This window comes from Ambystoma mexicanum, chromosome 5q, assembly GCF_040938575.1.
Source record: "Ambystoma mexicanum isolate Mex_15411 chromosome 5q, UKY_AmexF1_1, whole genome shotgun sequence".
NCBI classification, from domain to species: Eukaryota; Metazoa; Chordata; class Amphibia; order Caudata; family Ambystomatidae; genus Ambystoma; species Ambystoma mexicanum.
Window position 1 is genome coordinate 244,478,195 of NC_090933.1, and position 21,410 is coordinate 244,499,604.

Consider the following 21,410-nt stretch of genomic DNA (forward strand, 5'->3'; position numbering starts at 1 on the left):
AAGAAGACATAACAACGGTTTTGGTTTGTTTCATCGTATCTTCTATGGGTTGTGGAAGCTTTCTTTCCCCACAGTTTGTCAAACAGTATGGGAGAACGATGAGCCATGCTCATCAAATACGCAAACATTTAGGTACGCATTCTTGCCTTGTTTAAGCGGTGTACCGTATATGGTACATATATGGCTGTTTCGGGTTATCAGAAAAGGAAGCAGAAAACGTCAGTATATGCATGAAGGAACTTGTTTTTACCAATTAAGCTTTAAGCTTATCATTTTATGTATAATTAAAGTAACGACTGACATAATGCAGTTATGATTATTCATCTTGACCAGCGTTATAATTTCTTTTGTAGAGAAATTGCACACATGGGGGTGATTACACATTCTTTCTAACGCCTGAATGGGATAGGGGGGTCCTATCACTGCACTCACTCCTCTCCATGTATCCTAATAATGGCTTATTGGGCTTCATATTGTGATGGCATCTGAACGCAAGATATGCTGATATAACGTATTTACACTAAGTTGGATTGATTGTAGAAGCCAGTGGTTAAGTGTCTAAGGTAGCACTCCATTAGATACCTATGCTGTGGTGCCCAACAAGGCAGTTATTATGATACCCAGGATGCAGTATAACATTATTTAAAATAGCCAGTGCCCTTTCCCTAGATTTAGGCACCCAGAGATGGGTCCATTACCACTCATCCATATTATATGATATGATAGTTTATTTATAACGCCCTTAATACCTAGAGCTTTCTATACGCGGAATCGTTGATCGAACCTGTGTTGCTCTGTGTCATCTTACTTCCAAAGCGAGCACGTTGCCCCTGATCTGTCCTCCAGAAACCTATGCTTCACAGCTAACAGCCACCCTTGAATCACATGTCAGCCTTCCAACTCTAAAAAAAACATCCCCTGACTTTCAGAAGATTAACACTCCCCTGCCTTCTGGAGAGCCAATCAGACCTTGCTCTTCTGATTGTAATATGTGCACATAACATACACCACAGAATCCACACTTCTCGTGAAGAAGGTTTCCCCTCCAATTTATCCAATGGAAGTCTCCACAAATGATCACACGTGTCGGCTCATTGCGTGCGTCCACTTTTACCAGGATTCAGTTTCATTGTTCCCATTCTGTTGACTTATGTTTTTTGACCCAGGTTAATATGGAAGTGTTGCAGAGCAGTAATAGTTGCCATCTCCATTAAGACTCTCTTCCAGTAGCTGATGCACTGTTTTCTTTAATATGAACCTTGTTCTATTAATCTTGCATCTCATCCTCCCCCTTCCTCACGGATGTAAGCCTCAGTGTTACCATTAGCAATCTGTTGAGACCAGGATAACTACATTACTGCATACATTGCAAAACCAACTCTTAGAAGTTTTACATCCAGGCGCAGCATGTGGTCCTTCATCCGCCCTCGGACACATGTCAAACGCCTTCCTAATGTTCAGCAACATATTGCCAACCATTCAATGGCTGCCTGCCTTGTGGGAACCACGCCGGTCAACCCCAAGATGGCTTCCATGCCTGTCGTGCATTCCATGCAACGGAGGGAGGAGCTTACCATCCATCAAATACGGTGAACAACGCTGGCTCCTAGCTTTGCAACGTTGTATCTACGTAAACTGCTCGTTGCTATATGCTCTTCGAACCTGCCTTCCTTTTGGTGCCTTGACCACAAACAGTGTTACTTACAGCCTCACTCCCTTTGGCTTCTCCAGCCTTATCCTTAACCACGACCTTACCACAGAAGCACTGGGCTTTGCCGAGGTCTTTGTATAAGAAAACACACAAATCTCTACCCCCTCATTGACCAGAGGACTCTGCCATTCAACTGATGCCTAACACAACAGTACCATTCAATCAGATGCTTCGGTTGACACCCTCTGAGAAAACCACATTGAAAGCGTACTTTCAGGAACATTTAGCTAATGGCCTTATAAGAGAATAAGTCTCGTCGGCTGGCACCTCACTTTTCTCCATACGAAAAAAAGAGACCACCGAACTATGGCCATGTCTAGACTACAGAGGCCTGAATGCTGTTACGGCGAAAGACCCTTATCCGCTACCTCTCATTCCGGACATACTGGATGCCCTTCAAAAAGCCACAGTCTTTACTAAACTTGATCTTCGTGGAGCCTACCATCTCATACGGATCCAGAAAGGCAATGAATGGAAAACAGCCTTCCAAACACCTTTCAGACATTATGAGTACAGAGTCATTCCCTTTGACCTAGCAAATGCACCTTCAATATTCCAAACATTTGTGGATCATATATTTGCAGATCTACTCTTTCATATACTCATAGTGTACATGGATGATATTCTGGTCTTTTCCACTCATATGGCTGAGCATTCTGACCATGTCCAACAAGTCCTTTGCCGCTTACAAGATAATCATTTACAAGTCAAACTAGAAAAGTGCACCTTTGATGCTCCTTCTGTACCATACCTTGGTTTTATTCTGTCCAAAGAATGGAATTTCTATGGAACCACGAAAAGTCAAAGCCATCATACAGTGGAGGAGACCTTCTTCTGTAAGGGAACTCCAGCAGTTCTTGGTCATAGCCAATTTCTATAGGAAGTTCATCCTCAATTTTTCATATCTTGTACTGCCTTTAACCTCTCTGCTCAAAAATGGAGTAAAGTACTTATGGGACGCTACTACAGAGAAAGCCTTTCAGACCTTGAAGTCATCCTTAACCTCCGCGCCAATACTGAACATGCCCGACGAACATAAAACCTTTATTGTCGAGACTGATGCTTCAGACAATGCAGTTGGTACGGTCCTCAAACAACCTGGCGACGATTGTGAAGAACACCCAATCGCTTTTTATTCTAAAACATTACTGCCTTCCGAGGTGCATTATTCGGTTTTGGAGAAAGAACTGGTAGCCATGAAGCTAGAGTGTACCCAGTGGGGACACTATCTCCAAGGACCAGAACAAGAAACAGAGCTTCAAACCGACCACCGCTATCTGCTCATGTTGCAGTCCTTTGAATGCTGCAATAGCCGTCAGGCTAGATGGGGCTATATCTTTTTGCAATTTCGGTTCAGGCTAACCTTCATACCAGGTTCAAAAAATGTAGTTGCTGATGCTCTCTCACGTTCTTTGACCACACCTTGGACTGGGAGCAAAAAACAGAACGCATGTTTCCTCAAACAACTGTTATATGTCAAGTGGTAACCTTGTTGGACGAAATCAAACAGGCCTCCAAGAGCAACATCGATCCTCTAATCTTATCCAGACATCCTATCAGACACAGGCTCTGCCTACTCGTTTAAAAGTAATGGACTACTTCTACCTCCAACAGAGCTTCAGAAAGAAGCATTGTCTCTCACACATGACTCAAAGATTGCAGGTCATTGGGGAGAAAGATCAATCCTTCATCTACTTAAATGAAATTTTGGGTGGCCTCAAATGCGTCAATGTGTCAGAGACTTCTGTCAGAGTTGTGAGGTTTGTGCACAGGCCAAAACACCCAGATGCAAACCCAGCGGAAAACTGCTCCAACCTTTCTTGCCTCCTCAACCATGGCACACGATTGCAACAGATTTTTTTGTAGATCTTCCGCCATCGAAGGGCTGTACTGTAATCATGGTCACCGTGGATGTTTATACTAAGATGGCACATTTCGCTCCTTGTCCGTCCTTACCAACTGCCGCTGCTATGGCTTTGCTTTTTTTCTCCACGCTTTTCAAACTACACAGACTGTCCACTAATATTATATCAGACCGTGGCAGTCAGTACACCACTAGGATTTGGTCTACCTTGTGTTCCCATTTGGGCATATCAAGATGTCTCTCTTCTGGTTATCACCCCCAATCCAATGGTCTCACAGAGAGAACAAACCAGACATTGGAACAATATCTTCGCAGTTTTGTCACTGGAAATCAAGATGACTGGGTTCCATTACTTCCAACTGCTGAATTCTCTTATATTAACACCTATCATTCGTCCATTGGCACTACACCTTTTTACTGCAATTACAGATGATATCCCACATGGCTACCTTCAGTGCCTTCAGCCAGTTCTAACATGCCTGCAGTGTAATAAATGCTGCAAAATGTACACATGATACAAGACCAGACAGAAACTCATCCCAGCAATACCCGTAAACAGGCTAAACTACAGGCAGACAAACACAGACACCCGGATCCCGACTTCAAGATAGATTACAAGGTTTGGTTGGCTGCTAAATATCTGCCAACCGTTTGGTTGGCTGCTAAATATCTGCCAACCCGTCTAAGGACTGGGAAGTTTGCACCCAAATATTTTGGGACCTTTTAAGATATCAAAGCAAATCAATCCTGTGGTGTTTCGTTTACGGCTTCCCCCTTCTTGGAACAGAATACATCCTGTGTTTCACTCATCTCTGTTGAAGTCCTATAAGGTCTCTCCGGGTAGATGCCAAGTAGCCAAACCACAACCCATTTACATTAACCAGGAACCTGAATATGGGGGTCTTACAATACCTCATATACTTGAAAGGCTATCGTCTTGCAGATTGCACCTGGGAACCTGCGAGACAGGTGCACGTCCACGTTCTGGTGCAATGTTTCCATCACCTGCACCCCTGGAAACCCGGTGGGACCAAGCTATACTGTTAAGTCCAGGCACCCCCTGTGGTCCTTCCTCCGTCCTCAGACACATGTCAAACACCTTCCTAATGTTCTGCAACATATTGGCAACCTGTAGCATGGGTCATCTTATGCTACACTGATGTGGAATCTACAGGGATTCTGGAAGGAGAATGTGGAGGTGGAGTGTGGACACTGAGAAGACGGTTGGAGAGACTGAAGCAGCTCCCTACAGAGACTCCTTCCATATCCCCCTCTTATTATATATATATATATATATATATATATATATACCCAGTTTACTTAAGTACTTTAATAAATATCTAATGATATATCTATACCCATTTCTGCCCCATCATTACTGCTACATTTGGCGAGGAGGAAGTTTCGAAGACCAGTCACCTGGGGAAGGAAGATACTGAAGCCCGCAGGTGAGCTTGAACCCTACCCTTGTACATAATTGAGAAGCCTGGGCAAGTTATTTCGCAACGCTCTAGTCGTCGTGTATATATTTATTAAGTGGACTCACGATTCAGGTTTAAGGCACACGCAAGCATCTCAAGCGGTGCATTGAAGACCCCGAGCCGATCGCGAGCTAGTCCATTCAAGGAAAGGACCTACGACGCTGTGATGCACGTTGCGTACAGGCGGCCATTTTAGGTAGGCTAACGGATCGGCTGCAATTATAGTATTTACGTTTCTCGGATTACAGTGAAAAACTGTTTCCATCGGATTGGCAGAAATTGTAAATAAACGGATGTGGAGAACAGCGCTTATTACAGCACGTATAATGTACCATTTATATTTATAAAAAACAAAAATAAAAAAAATAATAAAAATCCGTGTGAGGATTGGATGGACCGCTCCTGCTCCTACTCGTCGCAGTACCAGTACAGTAAAGAGAAATTACTGCAACAATGGTCAGGGAACAGTGTGGTGTTTAAGGAGTTACGCACCAGACATACAAAGTATTGTGTGAATAAAAGAGTCATACAGAGTTATTACTAGGTGATATCACAGTCATTGGTGACAGAGGAGCGGGTGACCAGGCCCTAGTTGGCAACATGACAATGCACACTGTCCCACCACCTGCTATGTTTCGGCTGGAGAGCCTAATTTACCATGGAAGAGATGGTTGAAGTCGTTTGAGCACTATGCTTCAGTAGTTTGTGGAACAAACTACAGTGTGGAGGGAAAGAAATCATTATTGCTTCACTGTTTGGGGCCAGCAGGACAGGAAAAGTATGAGGGCTTGCCGAACTTGCCTGATGATGATGAGGGGGATATGAATGAATACGAAAAGTGTATTGCAAAATTGAATAAGCATTATGAAAAGAAACTGAGTACAATACTGGAAAGGTATAAGTTTGGCAAGAGGTCGCAAGAAAGTGGAGAGAGTGTGGAGCAATTCATAACTGTCCTGAGGAAACTAGCAAAGAATTGCAAATTTGGACTGCAATTGGATGAAAGACTCAGGGATCAATTCATGTTGGAGTGTAATAGTACTAAAATCAGGGAGAGACTATGGGCCGAAGAAGATCCTGATTTGGATACGGTACTACGCATAGCCAAAGAGGTTGAGCATATGGAGAATTGTGTCAAAACCCTAGAAGAAAGGGTGAATAGCACTACTGTAAAACCTGAAAATAAGTCTGAAAGCCCTATTAATGCAATGAATGCTGTGGTGAGACAGAAAGAGGAACCTAGAATACAGGCACGTACAAATACAGTAGTCTAATGAGAAGCAGAGGATTTGCACGCGGTTATGGGAGTTACAACAGAGGACGTTTCACGAGTAATACACGCCCTTAAATGAGTCAGAGAGGTAGAGGAAGAATCAGGACGTGCTTTAGGTGTGACAGTCCCATGCACTGGGCTAACAGTCCTGAGTGTCCAGCTATGCATATCATATGCAAGAACTGTAGTGGCAAGGGCCACATGGCCAAATGCTGTAGAATTGATAAGGCAAGCATGAACTGGATTGGTAGTGCAGAAGAATTTGAAGAGGAGGAATGTGTATTTGCTGTCAGCGACACAGTGAATGACATGGAACTGGAGAGTCCAAAGACTATCATAATGATAAATAATACGCCAGTGAGAATGATGACTGATTCGGGAGCGAAATATACTTTGTTGCCTGAAAAGATCTGGAGGAAAATTGGTCCCAGATGGCTTAATGAATCAGACATTAATCCAAGTGCTTATGGAGGTGTGAAGATAGACATTGTTGGATGGTTTGAGGCGAAGCTGGCCTTCAAAGATAGAGTTGCAAAAGGGAAAGTTTATGTATCAAGAAGAGGAGCAACGCCTCTACTCATCTGGACGCATCAGGCATGGTTGAAAGTTAGATTGGATGCTAGTGTTGAGGAGTCTGTTTATGTGATTGAATCCAATGAGATGTCTACAGAGGCAGTGAAGAAGGAGGTGTTCAAGGATGAAATAGGCTGTGCAAAAGGGATTACGCACAAAATACAGCTCAGAAAGGATTGTACTCCAGTTGCACAGAAATTTAGAAATGTGCCTTTAGCAATGAGAGATGAGGTCAAAAGTGAATTGAAGAAACTGGAAGAACAGGGTATAATCGAAAAGATTGATGCTTCGGAGTGGGTATCACCGTTAGTTGTGGAGAGCTCTGGAAAGGTGAGAGTATGTATCGACCTCCGAGAACTGAACAAGTGCATCATCCCAGAGAGACATCCGCTTCCCAACATTCATGAGTTGTTATCAACGATGGGGCCAGCGAAAGTGTTTTCAACTCTTGACCTCACTTCAGCATATCATCAGATTTGTTTGCACAGGGAATCAAGACATTTGACAGCGTTCATAACCCCGGAGGGTTTGTACCAATATAAGAGGATGCCGTTTGGCCTTATATCAGCAGCTTCTGTGTTTCAGAAGACCATGCATCACATATTTGATGGTGATAAGGGCATTATATTTTTTCAAGATGACATTCTCATATTTGCCAGAGATCAAGTAGAGCATGATAGGATTCTGGATGGGGCATTAAGGAAATTGCATAAGATGGGCATGACATTGAGCAGAGAGAAATCAAAGATCTACAGGAAGCAAATTGAATATTTAGGCCATGTTATATCAGAGCAGGGAATTACACCCAAGCCGGACTTGATGTCTGCAATTAATGATATGGCTAAACCTGGCAACAAAGAAGAACTGAGAACATTCCTGGGAATGGCTGAGTATTACTCTAAATATGTTAGAAAGTTTGCTGATCATACGGCTGCATTGAGGGATCTCACCAGGATGAATGTCAAATATGAGTGGAATGAAGAGTGTGAGAAAGAATTCAAGTACATACAGAATGCTCTTACAACTGCACCGGCACTGAAGAAATTTATAAGGGGACAACAAACAGTAATCACAACGGATGAAGTAATTTGGGCCTAGGGGCGGTATTGGCGCAACTGCATAATGGAGAGGAGAAGATAATTGTGTTTGCCTCGAGGCTGTTAAAAGGAGCAGAAAAGTCGCATGCGACTATTGAAAAGGAGGCTCTAGCCATTATGTGGGCGGTGGACAAGTTCAGGAGTTTTGTCTGGGGAACCCAATTTGAAGTAAACACAGACCACAAACCACTTGTAGAACTAACTATTCATGAACAAAGGACTGGACAAAGTATCGGCAAGGATACAGAGATGGGTACATAGAATGCAGGAGTTCAATGCAGTGGTCAAGTATATTCCAGGAGTGAGGAATTATGCTGCAGACTGTTTATCTAGACTTACGAATAACCAAGAGGACAATGGAAGTAAGGGTGAAGAGAATCAACAGGAAATGATGTGTGTTACAGGACACAGCTGTTGCCAAGGAAGAATGGTTTGAAGGAATGAGTAAAGACGCAAAGTTGCAGTTCATGATGGAAAATATAAACAGGAAACATGTTCCTCTCAATAAGATCAAGGAGGCAGATGTGCAAGGACTGTAGAGTGTCAGGGATGAGTTGAGTGTACAAGACGGATATTTGCTCAGAGGAGATGGATTAATTCCACCTGAAGATCTAAGGAAGAAAATCATTGATCTAGGTCATGAAGGCCACCAAGGCATTTCCAAGACCAAATCCAGGATAAGAAATACATACTGGGGGCCAGGATGTGATGCAGAAATCGAGAGAGTCAAAAGAAACTGTATCCTTTGTAATAAGTCTGATAAGGGTTGTGTGAGTAGTGAGTACCCGATGGTTATGACTGATGTGCCGAGCAGACCTTGGTTGAAAGTTTGAATTGATATTATGGGTCCCATATGGAGTGAAGGCAGTCAAATGTTTTGTGCGGTTATGATTGACATTTTAACAAGATGGGCAGAAGTAAAAATTATGCCTAGTGTCACAACTAAAAACATTATCAATTGCATGGAAGAGGTATGTGGTAGGGAAGGATATCCAGGAGTTATCCTATCTGATAATGGCCCTCAATTTGTCTCGAGAGAGATGGAAGATTATTTAGAAAAGAGATCGATTAAGCATGTGACCAGTGCAGTCTATCACCCACAAACCAATGGAATAGTTGAAAGATACAACAGCATTCTCAAAGATGCCATTAGGTGGGCATGGGCCAATGGTATGGGCTGGAAAGAAGCAGTCAGGAATGTCATTATGGCACACAGATTTACGCCGCACAGTTCTACAGGTATATCACCATTTGAATTGAGCAGGGGTAGAAAGGCTATCACCAAGCCTTGTCCTGGATGGATGGGTGAAGTGATAAATATGGGAGTGGTAACTAGTAATGCTGTAGATATGATTAAGCAGAGACAATTCAGGAATAAAGAAGGACATGACAAGAAAAGATTTAGGTAAAATGAAACACTTAAAGTAGGGTGTTTTGTGAGAGTGAAGCTTCCGGAAGCTTTGAGAGTGAGAGGCATTAAGTGGTCTGATCCCATTCAAGTTATTGAGGTGTTTAAGCATGCTATAAGAACAAGTGATGGAAGGGTATGGAATAATGGAAGAGTTATGGGTGCGAATGGTAAGGTTGTTGGTGGAAGTGCAGACAAAAGTGATGTTGGTGACAGTAGAGGGAACCAGGATTTTTCCTTACCAATGAACTCCATACATGCACCGAATGTAACACAGCTGCCAGTGTCAAGGTTTGGTAGAAGATACCAAAGACCGAAACGCTTAATGTACTATGGAGAGTGAAGGTTTGTTTAGAAAGAAAAGGGGATGTGTAGCAGGGTACATCTTATGCAACACTGATGTGGAATCTACAGGGATTCTGGAAGGAGAATGTGGAAGTGGAGTGTGGACACTGAGAAGACGGTTGGTGAGACTGAAGCAGCTCCCTTCAGAGACTCCTTCCATATCCCCCTCTTATTATATATATACCCAGTTTACTTAAGTACTTTAATAAATATCTAATGATATATCTATACCCATTTCTGCCCCATCATTACTGCTACACAACCATTCAATGGCCGCCCATACTGTAGGAACGTTGGTCAACCCCAAAATGGTTGCCACGCCTGCTGTGCATTCCTCGCAACAGAGGGAGGAGTTTACCATCAATCAAACAAATATGGTGAACAACGCTGGCTCCTCAAATTGCAACTTTGTATCTTCCTAAACCGCTCATTGCTATACGCTCTTCCCTGATTCTAACCTGCCTTCCTTTTGGTGCCTTGAGCGCTACTTGCTCTGTTCCTATTCCTCTTTTCTATTGCTGTTCTCACCTACCATCTAGATATCCTCTGCAGCATTCAATCCTTAGGTACCTCTGCCTTTTCTTCCTCCAGTTTATTTCTAGACTCTGTATACTGGTTCATCTGCAAGTTCCACTTGACCTCTGCTGGTTCACTGACTCACATGCAAGTTTCACTTGACCTCTGCTGCTTCTCTTCAGTCCGGATTCTCCAATACTCCAACATCTCATAAGGGTTTTTTATCAGTCAGTGGACCTCATTACGAGATTCGCGGAATGGGTTAACAGGCTCTGCTAATGGAGGCGGACCCATTAAACCCATCCCGCGAAATTACGAGGTCCCCTCACGGGACCCGGTAAGGACACCTGGTAAAACCAGGCGTCATTACCGGGTCCCGCGAGGGGAAGAGGGAGCTAACAACGGGCCGGTCGTAATCGGCCCGTTGTTGGCTCTCTCTCCCATTCCCATTGAGCCCTATGGGGGCTCAGATGGGAATGGGGAAGGTCCAGGCCCGGGTTCCCAGAGGGGGGAATTACCAGGCCCTCCGTACTCGGAATGGCCCGGTAATTCCCCATTCTGGAAACCCGGCAAAGGAGCCCGGTTTGGCGGCAGCCATGGAGCTAATAGCTCCATGGCTGCCGCCAAACTCGTATTGAGGCCCAGTGTTTTTTTTTACCTTGGTGGACCGGCCTCTCTGGCAGCTAGAGAGGACCGTCCCTCCTTGCACGACAAGAAAAGGAAGAACACTAGAAATCCACACGTGAGCATTAAGCCTAAAAAGAAGTGAGTTCATCCACTGTAGGGATGTAACGGTATAACGGTATACCGTTAAAGATACTGTGAACCACTTAATTGAACAATAATAACCGTCACATTGTTTATACCGTTATACCGTTCACATCGTTAAGTGTGCTTTTCAATCTGATTTGGAAAGGCTGCAGTAAGCAATTGCTGCACAGTCTTGGTTTTGCACTGTTGGATGTGCTGTCTGCCAAGTAGTTTCAGTTGGAACAGTTTTAAATGCCATTCCATAAACCACACGTGCCTTACACAAAATCAATATGTTAGCAATAGGAAGAATAGATACAGTGCCAAGAAGGAAAAGGGTTTACTTTGGGGTGGCGGCTTTGGGGTTTATATATTTATAATGGATAATGTTCTCTAAACATATGGCAATGGGGGATTTCCCTGGTTCTATCATTGAATTTACATATAATAAGTCACACTGCGAAATTCACTCATCTCTGTGGGTATTCCCTGCTGCCATACCAAAGGGTAACATGTCAGTGATTACTGAACACCTTTTGGCCTGCAAGTAAACTAAAGGCTGTAACGTGTGTGTGTGTGTGTGTGTTCAAGATGGCAACATGTTCATCTTCAGCAGTAGCCAGTGGGGAAGCAAAAAGCCTAAATGACCACTTAAGAAAAGCTTTTCAGTTTGCTTTGCCAGTTGCAGCAGGCCTCCACCCCACCCCCTCCTCTGCACACGTGTGTTTGTGTTTGGTGGAAGCAAGGCATTTCAGTGGAAAGTATGTTGAAAAGCCCAATTCTGGCCCTGGGTGCCTGGTTTTGTTTGTGATTATAAATCTGTCAATTTATGACCTTTTAGAAAATATTTGTTAAGATCAGTTAACTCCACCTGCTATACTGCGAAACCATGATTTACCGTCATTTGGCAAGAAGGTTATCGTACCGTCATAAAACGAATACCGTGACACCCCTAATCCACTGATGACATTGCTCTTGTTAAAATGGCCTGGAAAGTCACAAATTACAAAGCGATTCTGGATTCAGTTCAAACTGGACTCAATAACGGAAGTAGAGAAAGTGCAAGGCAAGATCCAGCGTTATTATCATTAAACTAAAGCAGGGACAGCATACAAGCATGGAATTCTTGGCACTCTTGCCCAGAACATAAAAAACAATGGTTTATATATTCAATATTTGTCATTGCTGACATTATCATGATACAAAACCTAAGAAGAATTTGGGGATTTGTTAAAGGAATTGGCTACATATAGGCTCTATAAGTTTGAAACATCTAATTGGGCTATGGCAATATGATGGCTCCACCTGAGACCACCTTCAAATTGATAAGAATACAAATATATTATCTCTATATCACATTATTAGTTGGCACATCATTTGTTAAGCCCCCAGCACCAGGGATTCTGATTGGTTGACGTTCTGCTAACCAACTGTGGACAGTTGACAGGTCATCAAGACATGAGCCAGACAGGAGTAGGCAGAGAGAGGTCCACGGGCTGCTTTCCATTCAATCAAAAAATATACCATCTTTTACTCCTACGCCATGAGCCAGGGTGATTTCTTTGTACTTGGCCTTGTACGATGTCTTGTGTTAGAGTGTAAGTGTAGGGAGTACAACAGGTGTACTATCTGTGTCGGTTTCTAATGAATAGACAGTGTTTGCCAATTATGGGTCACGTGTGATGGGACCATGATTGGAAATATTTTATCCTGCACTTATTCGGATTTTAGCTAATATTAATGTGAGTGTTGTGGTTTCTTTTAACACTGGGGACACTATTGAGTTATTCTCCGCTGACTTTCCTGGCTTATAATTTGCATAGACCTGCCTTCAATGGTCGGTTGTGCCCTTGTAAGATTTAATTAATCTGGGAGTAAGTCTCTGTGTCCTGGGAAGTGCTATCTGGTGCTTTCTCTACAACGTTATGATCCTCCCTCATTTCACGGTAACCTGGACTCTGGCTGCCGGCTACTGCCTGATCTCTGCATGGATCTGGATTTCTGTGATTTCAGCATTTTGATTTTTTGTGAAGCCTGAGGCCTTTTGTTTAATTGGAAGCATTTTGCGGTTTCCATTTTGAAAAACATGGCTGGTTACTGTTGCGCTTCTATGTTAGTGAGCTATATTTGCATGTCAATTATATTGCATTCAGCTTATACAGTGCTTACGGTAGTCTTCTTCATGTCTTATGGATGCTATGCTAATATTCTTCATGTATAAATGCATATATTTACTAAGGTACGTGTTCATGTTGAATGCACATTTGCTTCGTGTCTAATGCATGCACACGCATTGTTACAATGTTGGTTTGTTTTTTCTTGCCATCTTCAGCTTCAATTTTATTCATCTGATGTACCTGTCTAGGATACGGGGGGTACGGTTGTCTTAGTGAGTAACTTTTTCCACCTGTGCAGAATTGGGCTGGGGGAGGGGCAGAAGTTATGGATGACATATTCATGTGCCGCTCAACACTCTGGCTAGTGGTATGGGGGAATCAGAACAGTAAACTACAATATTGAGTTTGCTTACCTAGCTTTAGATCCACATTTTGAAACATCAATTATATATTGGGGTTATGTGTCATTGCTTATTTTCATTTTCATGTGCACTTAATAAACTTAAGCAGTCACTATGAAGTATTGTAACTATATATATGTGAGCTATGAGTTCAAAACATGTAAGCGGAAGGGTGCATTAATAATAATTAACATGAGGCACACAGCAAATTCATTGCTTGTATCCCTCATGTTTAAGAAGTAGGCTACCACTCTTGCCAGTCACTAGGCCCCTGTGTTTGCCATATGCACGGTCACTTGTTTAAGGTTGAGGGAGTAGGTCTGTTTCCTCAGTGAGTGGATTTTCCAGCTCAGCAAAACCAACAATATTCACTATTGATGAACATAGCCCGGCAAGCACTCCTTTCCTCGGGCAGATAGACGCGCAATAGAGGACACCACACCATCATGGCTCCTCTCCCCTTATGAAATTGTTTCACCTGTCCAACATGTGGATCATTATATCAACAGTAATCTCATTATTCAGGACTGAGCTTAATTCGACATGCACTTATATTTTGTGTGTGCAAGAGATCGAAGGTACTTACAAGCAGTGCACCACCGTGCGCCCTTCTCCCCCGTTGTACTCCTCCTGCCACTTCTCCACCTGCTGGACGAGTTTCAAGAAGGAGCGTTTGGACACAGGCGTATCTCTGTACATTGGCCAACCCAGGAACTGGAACTGCTGCACCATGCGGTACCCGTCCTGCGGCTGCAGGAATCCAGGCAAGCGGAAAAGGAAAGCAAAGGTGGCATCAGCTGCTCGGTGGTCAGCAAGTACATTTGCATTGTTAGATTACTTTGGAAACACACACAATTGTATTCATATATGTGCAAAGAGAAGTGCCTATACGAAAATGCGAGACTTGACCGCACAATTCCAAACTTTAAAAAAAACCTTTTTATTTTAATAATGGCAGTCCATACCAGCAAACGCGTGGTCACTTGCCACAGGGTTAGCAAGGTTTCCGGTTTGTTTTGGAGGAGCTCATTATAAAGGGTGCACCATGAAATGATGTCACTTCCTGTAATGCCGTCACAGGAAGTGACATCCTCGACACTGTGGTGCTTTTTGAGGCTGGTTGGTGCTAAACGAGAAAAGAAAGAGTTCCAGTACGGTTGTAAGTAGCTATGTGGCAGTGAGACGGTGACACTGAGCCTCATTGCGAGTTTGGCGCATTACAGTAAAGTCTTTTCATTTTAGAGCATGTGGCGGGAAGGGTCAGCAAGACCGAGGTAATTGCATCCACACAAAAGCAGGTGGGGCCACAGGCTTTGGAATAGTGTTGAGCAGTGCATATTTTACCATTTTTTAACCATTACCACACAACTCAGAATGGACCCCAGTGTATCTTGGCTCATAGAATGTTGGCTTGCAACAAATTATACTTCTTGCCCGGCTGCAGTACTAGAACTTCAGGTCCCCCATGATTCTCATTGGACAGTGGATGCTGTCCGTGCCTCGTTCTGGGGCTCAATGGGTCTCTCAGTGGAGATTAAAACATATGACTATTGGGTACCTTTTGCCATCTTCGCTAGTTGAGCCATTGCTATTTTCACCAGAAGATGCCCTTGTGTCAAGATGTCAATGACAACACTATGGTCAGTTCGCAATTCATTATTAATTGAGAAGAAACATTTTAGCGGTTGTATAGTAAGAAGCGGATGACGTTTCCGTTCATCACTTTTCTTTAAGGGAGATTGTGCATAACTTGTCTTTTTAACCCTTGCGTCCGGCAGCCTCCTCGACAATGTTGAAGGGTTGGCATGCAACATGGAGGTTTCCTCTTCAAAGTGTGCGTAGAAGACGGGTTATTGTTTTATACAGTGCAGAACTGGGCCCTGGGAGGACACAGATCGCACTGCGCATAAGGATAGCAAGGAGCACATGCCCTCAACATAGAGCATATTGGCTGAAACACATTTCAACAACGGTATGTAATCACTCAGTCACTGGCAACAACAGGCGGAGGGAGGATTTGGGAGGGCCTGTATGGAGCAGCTATGGAATTTAAGCGCAGGGAGCAATCGATTTTATGGAATTTAAGCGCAGGGAGCAATCGATTTTCCCCAAGGAAAGACCATCCGGATTCTCCCCGATTCCAAGCGTGTGGCAGATTTGAAGGTACATGGTTCGCAACTAAGCTCATGGCTTGCAAACGATCAGTACTCCCACTCTCTTGTTATGAAGGTCTACAACGCGGCCTGACCGGAGCAACATCTCTTTACAAAAATAATAATAATAATTAAATTTGCAGTAGTTGAAAGGGAACAGTACTGCAAAAAAAGTTGTTCTTTTTCCCCAGACAATTTCCAACCTTTGTGTTAAGTAGCTGGCCTTCTTTGGGTGCACTGTTTTTTAAGATACGGTCAAGCTGTTCTGAAAGGCATTGGCATTTCTTAGCGAAGTTAGTGCAGTCCTTTGCGGGCAGTGTGATGCAGTCACTGCTTGGTCCCCATGCTGGTGAGAGCGCTCCGAGTGGAGTAATGGCAAGCAAGTTACTTGCAATGGCGCTTCCTGCATCAATGTGTAATCACACCATTACTCTGATCACACGGATGAAATCCCATGAGGATACAAGTGCTTTTATTTTTCTTGGAAAAGGGAGATAAAAACATCTGATTGATCTCAAAACTGAGGGTACCGTAAGGGTCCAGTAGGAAACTCAGAGTATGGGCACAGGGCACCAGGTTCTGAGTGCCTCTGGCTTTCTGTTTCGGGCGAGAGATTATTTGTATTATTTTTTGAGACATTCAGCTCAGGATTCAATATTAGCACTCAAAATCAGGTTGCTCAGAGCGCAGGCTGAACCTCACGGTATAAGCTTGCGCATCGAGTGACCAGACAGCTGCTCAAACCCACTCCGCAATTTTCCCTTCCTGCCCAGTCATCACTGCTTTCGTCTCCCCAGCGCTTCCCACCTTCCAGTTACCTGAACGAGTTATAGCACTGCCGCATTATTGCCCCTCAAGTACACTGGGCTACCACAGAAATGGAAGAAAGACTCCGACCGGAGCCTTCCTTCCTTTTCCATGGCAGCCATGTTGGGTTAGCATTTCTTTGAAAGAATGGGTTGCACACTCGTCAAGACCCTTTGTTTCAAAGAAATAAATGCCTATTAGCACCCCCAGATATAAATCCGGGGTGCCAATAGGCATAATGCCGAGTTCCATGGGCCGCACTGGGCAATAAAACCCAATTGGCCTTGTTAAAGGCCCAAGCGATTAATTAGGCTGTGGGCCATTACGACCAAGTACAGTCCTCACAACTCTTTATTATGGCTTGAGGTGGTGACTAGCTTTGATGGAGGAGATGTTTATGGTTGGAGGGGTGTGGTGTGGCAGACGTACTGGTGAGCTGCCAAACCCATGTGCACCATCAAGATCCCAAGTGGCTCCCTATGTTAAGGAAAATAAAGGGTATCATTTTGGACAGAGAAAAGCTGAATAAATAGCCCTTTAAAGGAGATCATCTTTTTTGGCAAGGGGGAATTATTTCTGTGAACAGATTTGTGCATTTTCTAAATCTTCTCATGTGCCCAGACAGAAAAAAACAAGGCACTTGCACATATTCATAACATGCCTGCTTGCTTGATTGTGTTCACTTACCCTCAAAGTTACTGCGTGTAAACTAAACAAAGGACTATCAAATTAAATGAGATCTAACCTTCTCTGTAAGGCAACCGGCAGAGTATATTGTTAGGGACACTGCTAAAACTCCGGCAAAAAACGGTGTTCTGCCAAAATAAGCCTTCTTTCTATGCCTAGATTTGAATGTATTCAGCTGGTTGGTAGGTACTTTATTTTGGGCTCAAACTGTCTATGGAACCCGCACTGAGAGCAGAAACCTCCCTCCATGTTTTTCATAAAAAGCTGAAAACCGTTCTCTTTAATTAAACTCTTGCTTACCCCTCTGGGTCTCCTCTCCCACCCTCTTCAAATGCGCTACAAATGATCTGCTTTTCTATGATTCCAGCATGTTTGCCTGTTTCTTCTATACAAAACCAAGCTGTTTTGCCTGCTATCCATGTAACTAAGTCATGACTTCTCGGTACTGCATATGCAAGAAGTTGTCACCTATCTCTGTAACAAGCGCCACAATGCTCTCGAGCTACTGCGCGCTTTATAAATCCGAACAAATAAATAAATACAATAATTAAAGAGCGGATCCTTGATACTGTGGGCCATGGTGGGATGAGGTACATCGCAAAAGTTAATTTCAAACTATGGTTAATGCTTTAGGGTTTCAGATTGTGCCAGAGTTTTAGCAATAGTGGCAACAGAAGAAGCACACAACACCATGTTGTGTCTTTGAAAGTGGATATTCTGTGTGTTTTGGTCTACTTTATTGCACAGCCCTGGCCCTTGAGTCTACAAAACTATCACGTTTTCAAGATAACCACTAACTATGTAAATGCGCTCCCACGGAATGTAATGGATGCACATGTATATTCATGCTGGAGGGTCTGAAACCCTGCACTGTGGGATAAGAGTTGTGGACCTTGGTCTAAGTTTATTCCATAGCATTCCATCTGTGTAGGCTGGGAAACAGGGGTCGCCCTTCAAATTAAGTAAATATGTAGCATTGAACCGCTGACTGCAAAAGGCGAATGAGCTTATCAAGTCTTTCAAATGCATAACAGCTCTTGCAAGACGGCAACCACTGTACATGTTCTGTGACTGAGGTTAGCTTAGCACAAAGAGTGCTCTTTATAAGGGACAAAGCAGGCATAAATATTTGGTTGGAGAAGGTTGTACGCCTTTCCCTTTTGTTATTCGTACCCAGATAATGGCTAGCAAAGGAGAGCGTGACACTGAGGTAGGCAGATGGGAGACAAATACCATGGGCAGGGTTGTCCAACTCCAAGCCACGAGGGCTGGATCCATGTCGGATTTTCAGGACACCCCTCATTAATATTCATGAGATAAATTTGCATACAATGATTCTAAATGAATGCACATTTTTCTCTCATGAAAATTCATGAGGGATATCCTGAACACCTGTCAGATTTTTGTCCCTCACGGCCTGGAGTTAGACAACCCTGGGTTACACTGAAGCATCACTGATATAGCAGATTGCCTTCACCTATGAGGCCGCAGTGTGACTTCTTCATGGCACGACATATAAGCACAGGCATTTCTGAGCATTTGAATTAGACATGACAAGAATGCACTCATCAGCATTCCCCAATATTTTTTTCTAAATTCAGCCTAGGAAAAAGTTCAGGGGTGTCTTAGAATTCTGCCTCTTGTAGCGCTGCCATTCAAAGTTAATTATTCTCTTAACAAGGCACCCAATTTCTCTACTCTGTGTGAATGCCCAAAGTCAAACATATTTGACGTGACTACTCAATTCTCGATTCGATTGGTTAACTTTATTCGGAAAGTAAATCTCAATCAAAGCGCAATTTTTTACAATACAAAACATTAAAAACGCAATTTACATTTATATCTGCATTGTTATCGGTATCATACGATCATTATGTTTAAAATATATGTTTAAAAATAATAAAACCAATATCAGCTTATATAGATCCCAACCTTGGTACACGCATCCCACCCAACCTACAGCTCTACCAGTGTGGTGCTTATTCTAGTCCCTAGCATTCTCTTTTTGAATGCAGATCTTAGAACATATTTGACGTGACAGCTCAATTCATAACATTGCACCTTTACTATTTTAGACCCGTTCTTGTCAATTGATTTTCACAAGTGCTACCTCAAGCTACACCATGTCATATCACCACATGCAACGTGAACTATTTACTTGATCATAATAACTCGACAGAACAGAAGAAACTTGACATTCTTACTCGTGAAGCATTGTAGATTCGGAATATTCGGCTGATGATGTCTTCCTCTAAGTCAGCGGAAACGAATTCCACCTGTATCGGGCCGTGCCGGTGTACTCCATTTTCCGCCCAATACTGGGGGCAAAGCTAGAGGGAATGCATAGGTACGCATCTGTTATTTCCAAGCAGAACCCCATTTTATAGCATGCATGGAGCTCATGTTGTAATCTTTCATGTACTTCGGGTTCATTAATCTCATTAAATGTTTAAAAGATTTCATGATGCAGGCCGCCACTGTGAAAAAGCACCACCGAATGGAGCTGACAGATGCCGGAGGGCAAAGAAGACACATTAAAAGGCCTATTGCACAGTAACGATGCTCTTAGATTCGAGGGGCCGGGAAAACCATCACAAGGGCCGGGAAAACCATCACAAGATAATCAGACTATTTGGCGTGTGGTCTTTCTGCATTTTGAGGTGGTACTTTTTTTGCAGCAAACTGTATAAGAACGGGACCAGAATCCGACCATCATACACCTTAAGGGAACCTAGGACAAGACTGCTCTTCAGAACATCTCTCAAAAAACCCTGATGACCAAAGCAAGCCATACGGAGGCAGTGATGTTGGAACAGACATAGCTCCATTATGAATACAAGCCGGCTTCCATTACGCCAAGGGTGAGTATGTTCCGCCCAATTCTGTAGTTAAGATCTGCAGGATGGGGAGTTCCTACTTCCTGACCTTGACTCATCTGATGCCGTCTTAAGATGGCAAATTAGTTGGTGGCGGCGAACGTCTTGTGGTGAAATCAATGACCGAAGTGACTCGCCACCAATGCGAGATAGCCAGTGATCTTCAAAGGATTTCTTTTAGAGGTGATTAGACACAACATTACCTATGCAGGCTACTAAAATCAGACATTAAGCATACTTAATTTGCATCATCAACGCAGATGTTAAAGATCTTCTAAGCAGAAGTGAAATAGGGCAGCACAAAAGTGAAAACGTGTCCACACAGTGGCTTCATCAGGCTGTCTGGAGGCTGCATCCACTGTGCACAGCAAGGTGCTGTCGCTCACTCGTCCTTACTGACCGGATCTAATTAAGTCCATGGAAAACACCCAAAATGCACCAGGACTTGCTACTGGGGTACGCAGGGGAGGGCTCCACTGGCTTTGCTGGGGCACAGAAGCATGACTTTCCACAGGGCCACAAAGTGCACACAATACCTGATCCAACATTACACACACACACACTCACACAAACACACACAGCACAGACCAACTAGCCACACTCCCACCGACAAACACTAGTGGAAGGGCGCAATCCTTTTTTACTCTGCACGTGTGCCTCCTCCTGACCCCTCTATCCCACCCACCTTATCTTCTACTCTTTCTCTCCCATCTCTCGACCCAAATTCCTTAAGCTACTTGCTAGCAGCTGCCCGTCCGGATCCCCGAGAGATCCATGCACTCCCGTCCGCCTCAAGGATTCAGCTCAACCTGTGCAGGTGGCATCTGAAGAGCCATCATTAACTACTCGCTCAGCTCAGGCATATTCCCAGTAGCTTTCAAGGTATTACACATTTAAACCCCTTCTCAAAATCCCTCCCTTGACCCCCTCCTTCCAGTCAAGTACAGGCCCTTTTCTAACAACCGCTTCTTAGCCAAACCTCCTGACGAATGGCCTACTAACAGCTCTGCCTCTTCAATTAATCCAACCACCTCCTCTTCCCCACCCAGTGCAGCTTCAGAAGCCCCCATGGAACTAAATCATCCGCAGTCTCCTTCGGGATGACCTAAAAAACACTGCAGACGCAGAAGGCTGTGCAGCACTCATACTCATCGACCTCTCAGCGGCCTTCAAAACCCTCAACCACAGCATCCTCAAGACAGACTTCATTCGCTCTGCATAAGGAACACAGCTCTAAGGTAGATTTCCTCATTCCTCGCCAACAAATCACAAATCACTCTCCTCACTCCCCTCACCTTGGCCCCTGCCCTGTCACCAATGGGGTCCCACAGGGCACCTCCCTCTCTCCCCT

General features: G+C 43.7%; 1 protein-coding gene across 15 annotated transcripts in view; it reads right to left on the bottom strand.

The window, feature by feature from the left end:
* Window positions 1-21,410, bottom strand: part of PTPRM (protein tyrosine phosphatase receptor type M) — a 2,094,608-nt gene that overhangs the window by 39,016 nt on the left and 2,034,182 nt on the right. For all 15 annotated transcript variants that reach the window (XM_069620757.1, XM_069620755.1, XM_069620756.1 and 12 more), the window contains 2 exons: window positions 19,388-19,513; window positions 14,123-14,286 (listed from right to left, as the gene is read on the bottom strand). In XM_069620757.1, the coding sequence (XP_069476858.1) occupies window positions 14,123-14,286; window positions 19,388-19,513 (290 nt within the window). The remainder of the gene's footprint in view (window positions 1-14,122; window positions 14,287-19,387; window positions 19,514-21,410) is intronic.